Source organism: Hydra vulgaris, chromosome 15, assembly GCF_038396675.1.
Source record: "Hydra vulgaris chromosome 15, alternate assembly HydraT2T_AEP".
NCBI classification, from domain to species: domain Eukaryota; kingdom Metazoa; phylum Cnidaria; class Hydrozoa; order Anthoathecata; family Hydridae; genus Hydra; species Hydra vulgaris.
This window is the reverse complement of record NC_088934.1, coordinates 29890001-29897500: the sequence shown is the minus strand read 5'-3', so window position 1 is coordinate 29897500 and position 7500 is coordinate 29890001. Positions and strand designations below refer to the sequence as shown.

The window sequence follows — 7500 nt, the reverse complement described above, 5'->3', positions numbered from 1 at the left end:
CTTCATTTTAAAAAAAATTAATGATACTATTGAAAAACTGAAAATTTCCGTGTCTCAAAAAACAGTTTGTTGACGGTTACAACTTTCAGGACTTTTGAGCTTTAAAGCAGCAAAAAAACCTTTCATTTCTCTAAAGAATAGAAAAGCTATAATTGAATTTGCAAATTTTTATAGACACTGGACTATAAATGATTGAACTAGAGTACTCTGGAGTGATGAATCAAAGTACAATTTGAAAGATCCTGATGCAAACTTAAATATACATAGACTTAAAGTTAAACGCCAAGACCCTAAATACACAACAGGAACATTCAAGCATGGTGGTGGAAAAAGTGCAATGGTTTAGGGTTGTTTTTCTGGCTTTAGTGGAGTTGGACCTATTTATCGATATAATGGCATTATGGATCAGTATGTTTAGTGTGATATTCTCAAGGAAAAGTGGTTCCTCATACTGATAATAATATGCCTCTTTTATGGACATTTTAACAGGACAGCGACCCCAAACACAGCTCTAAACTCGTTAAAGAATGGTTTGAAGCAAATCAAATTAAAGTAATGAAATAGCCAGCTCAACCACCTGATTTTAACCCAATTAAAAATTTATGGCAACCAAGTTAAACTCTCCCTAAAACAAAAAGGACCTTTCAAAAACGCCGATGAGCTATATAAAGCTATTGAAACCACGTGGAATGATATTAAACAAGAAAAATATAATAAACTCGTTGAGTCTATGCCGAGAAGATGTTTCTTGATCCTAAAAAGTAAAGGATATGCCATTAACAATTGGTATTTACATTTTTTAGGGTAGTTTTAAAAAAGTTGTTAATGTTTTGGAGGACCACGTTTTTGCGTTAAGATACCAATACAAACAAAAATTCACGTTTAATTTTTTTTAAGTCCTAATATATTAAAAGTTTTTTTCTTATATGTAACATTACCATTTTTTTCATTTAAATCCTAATTAAAAAGACAAAATTGCTGTAATAAGTAATCAAAGTAGAAAATGTTTTTTATTTCATTTGGTTAGTAATGTTTTGGAGGAGAGTGTATATATATATATGTGCGGTAGTGGTGTAGTGGTAGAGCGCTCGCTTCATGAGCGAGAGGTTCCGAGTTCGATTCCCGCCACGTCCCTGGTAGTATCGCGCTCAACTTGTTTCTCCGCGCAGCGGCCTTGTTCGTCAAGGTTCGTGTTTCGGAGTTAAAGAGTTGAGAGAGGGTTATAACCACAAGTAGCCTTTTCATCTGTAGTTGCCTTCTCGGCCTTGGGGAGGTGAATTATAAAAAAAAAAAAAAAAATATGTACATATATATTGTAATATAACTTGTAAATAGCTAAAAAGGTACATAGCACGTTTTCTTCCTGGTAACATATAACAACCTGCTTCATGTTCTGCTGCTGAAGGATGCGCTTTTTTAAGCAAAGGCTAGAAAAAGCTAACTCCACCTTAAACCACCACTTCCTTAGGGCTTTTGGTTGAGTAAAGGCTAAGTATGAGGGCTCGATAAAAATACTTATCTCGGGCAGATTTTAAAAGCATCTGGCCACTTTCTTGTGAAAACCTTCATAGCTAAAGACTTAAGAGGTAAACAGATTCTATTTGTTTTCAAGCTTTGCACCCTTTCTTCGTCTTTTAGTCTGGCACAGATGTCTTTGTAACACATTTTTTCCAGTTTAGGATGTTAATGCTGCTTGATCTTTATGTCTTGATGCATGAATTTTGCAATTGTCCCTATTTTATGACTCGACAACTCATTTTATTATCTCCTAATGAGGGTACAGCTCTAAAACTCAGTTTTATGATTCTGAGGTCGGCTGGTAGTCAATCAAAAACTATAACTAAAACAAAAACACAAAAAGCCATCTTCATCATCAAGTTTCTAAACCGATCATTCACTAGTATTTGTGGTCTTAAAAGTAACTTTTCCCTAACTAAGTGTAACCTCTTGCTCTTAGAAGTAACTTTGCCTTAGCTAAGTCTTATCTCAAATTTCACCAGACCTACTTGCTCTTTGTGAGACTACTTTGGGCTCGGCTGCCTCTTCTTGTGATCTTATAGTTGATGGTTACCTTTAAGACATAAAGACTAAATTAGTCTCTGCTTAGTCTGGGCGTTGTTGTTATCAACTTTATTGCTTAAAACAGTGAGTGGCTTGGCTCTTGTGTCAGTGACTCTGCAGGCGTTAAAGCCCACAATTTTTTTCTTTCTCAACCTCAAATAGTAAACTTTACCCAAATTATTTACATTCTCTAATTTACTTATGTCTTGTTTCTGATCCTAGTGAGTGCTTAGTTTCTCCAAATTAACCCTAAATTGCTTCTGATCATGAATTGATCTATCGAAAATTATATCTCATTTTTCTTCATCATCATTTTTCCCTTATCATTGTACCTTTCACAACTAACTTGACTCTGACTGTAATTTTTTCAGTAATTTTGTTTGTAATTACCCATAGGGAGAAATAATTTGTCTTCCTGCTGACAAATGTACTTCTTGCATAATCTCTTGTATACAGACTGTCATGTAATCATTTATATTCTCCCGACAAATCCAGGTCAAGTCTCAGTCATCTCAATGGTTTTCCTTACATTGCGCTGCTGCAATTTCCAATCAAAAAATTACCTCCATGTCTATTAGCAAAACAATTTTGCAGAAAAGAAACGTTTGTTTAATATTGCTAGAAACCATTTTTTAAATTATTTTGTCAAATGCTAAAGCCCGCTGTTCTCAGGTTATAAAAACTTGTATTTCACCTCATAAATTTGGCTCTTGTGATTTTCGGCGAATCTACAACAGTATTAAAAGCAAATCTATTATTCTACCTCTTTTGTATGGTTTAGATTTTGTCAACTCACTTAAGTACAAAGCTTAATTGTTTGCTGAGAATTTTTCATCAATATCATCTCTTAATTCCACTAGTTGCGTTTTACCTGATATTGCCGACAAAGTGGTTGATTCATTGCTTTACATTCGTAATATTCCGGCTTCTGTATCTAAAGTGATTTCCTACATAGGATCTTTTACAGCTAGCGGTCCGGATAACATACCTGTTATAGTTTTGCATAAATGTTCTTCGGAGCTATTGTATATAGTTTTTAATACTATTTAACGAGTATTTATCAGAGTCTTGTTTTCCAGCTATCTGGAAAGTGGCATATGTTATCCCTATTTTAAAAAAACTCGTCTAACTACCGCCCTATAAGTCTTCTTCCTATTATAAGCAAGGGTTTTGAATCTTTAAATAATATGCACATAATCTCTCACCTTAATTCTAATAACTTACTTGCTGATACTCAATATGGATTTTAATCTTCTCGTTACTTACGAAAAAAAAGAGATATAGTTCAACTTTCTAACGCGATAGTTTATATTGTAATTGCATCTTTAAATGTCTTATATTGGCGAGCCAATATCAGTCACTTAAAGACATTTAGTGGTTTAGAAAAATAAAGGCTTAATGTTGCAGCTAAATTAAAGATCTGAAGTTAAACATTTAATAAAAAAGAAAAATATGTTTATAAATCTGTTTATTAAAAAGGAAGAAACTCTCACCTGAACATCCTTTTGTCACTAAAAGATTCCTCACGTATCCAGGTTGCGTTAAATAATACGGATCAGAAAAATACAGTTTCACATAAGAAAACTCTCTAGCATCATTATTTATTACTGAAAAGATTGTTACATCATTAACTTGTACTGTGGAATAATAGGCTCCATGAAGAAGTAGTTGACTTATATTAAACTTTTTCCATCCTGTACTATATGGACCAGATTCCGCTCGATGTGTGATACCATTAATAGATGAATCATATATTAAAGTTCCGTTATTAAAAAACCATGCAGCCAAAATTCTAGTTCCGTAAACAAATAAGTCATCATTAATATTTGTAAATCGAAATAAGTTTGCACACAAACAATAACCGTTTCCAGAAGTAAACGAGCTTAAAAAAACCTCGAATGTAATTTCATACTCTTTGGGAAAGACGTTGAACGTTGTAATAAGATTATTTGTTTTCAGTTCAAATTGCCCGTATAGAGAAAACAATTCTAAAAGAGAATAATAAACATTAAAGTTTTTATTTTGCATATTAGTGCATGCATATAAATATATATATATATATATATATATATATATATATATATATATATATATATATATATATTTTTTTTTTTTTTTTTTCTATTTATTTCGTCATTTTACACATTTTACAATGTTATCTATAAATTTAAACAAATATATATAATTACAAGTTGACTGGGGCAAGTAGAAGTCAAAATGACTTATCATCAAGCCCCTTTGTGAAATACAAAAAAAAATACAATTAAATTTTACATTTTCCAATATTACATAAAAGAGTGAAATTAATAAGTTTAAAAAAAAAAATTGGTTAGAATTTTTATAAGGTTTAAGAAGAACTTGACGTTAAAAAAAGAACTTAAAGTTAAGAAAAGAAGAAATTTAAGATAAAGTTAAAATATAAAATAACAAATAAAAAATTACATATCTCTACATATTCGTAGACATATTAAAGACAATAAACAACAAAAAAAAAAATTTAATTTGCTTCATATGCATATACATATTCAATACAATACTAAAATTAAATAAAGTACATAAAAAATTAAAAATACAAAACTATTTGGATTTTTTTTTCAAAAAAATGAGAGAATGTACGTTATGTTTAAATTTAGTAAGTGTTTTTTTATAGTTCTTTTAAATAATATATATATATATATATATATATATATATATATATATATATATATATATATATATATATATATATATATATAAATATATATATATATATATATATATATAATAAAAACCTTTATTGAAACTAAAATAAAGTTTCGCTTTATTTGAGTCTATAATCTATTGATCCTCCTTGGGTTGCTATACATTGAAAAGTTCATTGTCAGATTAAAATTAGGTGACCATTTATTTTTTAACTATAAGTTAAGACCCGTAATAATATTTTTTTATTCAAAAATGTATAAACCATTTTTTTAATGCAATAAATATATAAATCTAAAGTCAAAATGCTGCCTTGAAAATAAATTTCAAATAAAGAACATTGATGTCATCAAAGCTGACACTCCATAATGTTTTTTGTATAAAATTTTTGTCATTATTTTCTTGTTGTTGTTGTTTCTGACGATTGCTATTGCGTGAAAGTACTAGTTTTGTATATACGTGTATAAATATATACATATTAATAAATATATATGTATAAATTTATATATATATATATACTACGGCGATCTATACTGAAGGCCTTGCCATGGCGCAAACAGCTTATTTGACTAGGGGTCTATTTTAAACTGTACTTAAAGAAAATCGCCATTTTCGTTTTATTGAGGTATGGGTAAAAAGTGCTGTATTTATGGCTGTATTACAAATTATTTATCTGCTTAAAAGAAAGCGGATAATTTGAAGATTTCAGTATATCGATTTCCTAAAAATGAAGAAGACAAATAAATGTGGATTAAAGTAATTCCAAATGCAAATCTAAATGTAACTAATGACACTGTAGTTTGTGAGTTGCATTGGCCGATAAATTTTGAAAAACAACAAGTCAGAGGAAAATATCGTCCTAAAGTTCCACCATCTGTTTGGCCAGGCATACCTTCTTGTCAAATTCCCACTCAATCTCCTGCATTACGTTCAACAAATTGTGCTTCTTCGTGTTCTCAAAATTTCGCTCAAGATGAACTATCAACCTTTTTAGAAAAAGATAGAGTAACTTTTGCTGAAATGAAAAAAATTATTTTGAGTAATGAAAGAGATTTAGGTATTCCATCGGTATGTTTTATGATTAATAACACTATTCATTTGCAATCACAAGCTTATTCAAATGGGGTTCCGTGTTTTTAAATCAAGATTAGTGACGATTTGCATTTTGAAACTTATTACTATGGAGTCAAATTTAAATTTCTACAATTTCTAAAAACAGAGTTTTCAAAATTAATGCATGGTCAATATTAGAAAAAGTCTTACGTTGTTTAAAGAATTTGATTCTTGGAAGAAAAGAAATTGTAATTCAAGAACATTTAGCTTGTATGGGTTCACAGTGTGTTGGTAGTAAGATTTATCTGAAGAAATTATTATTAGATCTTTTCGGTATTTGCTACGTCCAGAAGTTTGTATAACCAATTGCGAACAGATTACCAATTGCCTTCTCTAAGAACTTTGACAAAAATAACTTTAAAATTTTCTAAATGAAACGAAAAGCTTTTTTTGGCAAATAATTTCCAATCTATTGAAGAAAAACAGAAACTTTGTTTGTTAACGCATGACGAGGTTTATATTAAAAAAATGTTATTATATCATGGTGGTACATTGTTTGGAAAAGCAATGGACAATTCAACTTCTCTTGCAAAAGCTGTATTGGGTTTAATGGTTAATTGCTTATTTGGTGGACCATCGTTCCTTACCAAAAAGATACCTATAAGTAAATTAAACTCGCAATTTCTTTTCAAACAAATTAGTATTACTATCCAATAAATAAAATAATCATCGGTTTAAGTCAAAGCCATAGTTTGTGATGGAAATAGAATTAATCAGGCATTTTTTAAAATCTTCGAAAGAACAGTTCCAAATAAACCCTGGTTGACTAATGATGATGTTTTCTTAATCTTTGATTACGTACATTTGCTTAAAAACATTAAAAATAATTGGCTTACTGAAAAAACTGATGAACTTATTTTTTCATGATAAAGGAGTACATAAAGTAGCTCAATGGGACTATCTTAAAAAGCTTTAAGAACTTGAATCTGAAAATTTAGTTAAATTATCTAATTTAAACGAGGTTTCAATATTTCCAAAGCCAATTGAGAGGCAGTCAGTTTCTACCTGTTTAAGGATATTTTGTGACAAAACTTTCCATGCTTTGATTAACCATCCAGGACTAAGGCATATAAAAAAAAGACAAGACCCAGCAGATTTTATTAACATTGTTGTATCGTGGTCGAAAGTTCTCAATGTTAAGGAAACAGGTGCAGATAGTAGATTTAATAATGAACTTCAAGCAGTAATTAGAGATCCTAATGATATTAGGTTGAACAATATTTAAAATTTTGGAAATATGGCTTTAAAGATGGCTGGAAAGCAACGTAAAAGAAAGAAACAACTTACTAGTGACACTGCACAATCAATTTACCACACGTGCAACGGTGTTGTTGAATTATGTCGATTATTATTGAATAGCTCACATCAATATGTCATTTTTAGTAAAGTTTCTACTGATCCATTAAAAAAAGAGTTTAGTTAATTGCGACTAGGTTCCGTAGGCACACTTTTTAAAACAGTACAACAGGTGATTGAAAATTTGAATATTTCAAGAGCCAAGCTTTTACTGTCATTTGATAACCTGGCTGTTGACATAAGTCTTAATACAACCCATTCTTGTCCAAATTGCAGCTTTTTATTGGATGAGTCCTCTGCTGAGATATTTGACAACTTACCAGATCTTTAATCTTTCATTTCTCCTGATAC

The 7500-nt window shown here is 30.1% G+C and overlaps 1 protein-coding gene across 1 annotated transcript in view; it reads right to left on the bottom strand.

The window, feature by feature from the left end:
• LOC136091427 (uncharacterized) overlaps positions 1-7500 on the bottom strand; it is a 139405-nt gene that overhangs the window by 89967 nt on the left and 41938 nt on the right. Inside the window, exon 3 of the mRNA XM_065819005.1 lies at positions 3555-4049. Coding sequence (XP_065675077.1) covers positions 3555-4049 — 495 coding nt within the window. The remainder of the gene's footprint in view (positions 1-3554; positions 4050-7500) is intronic.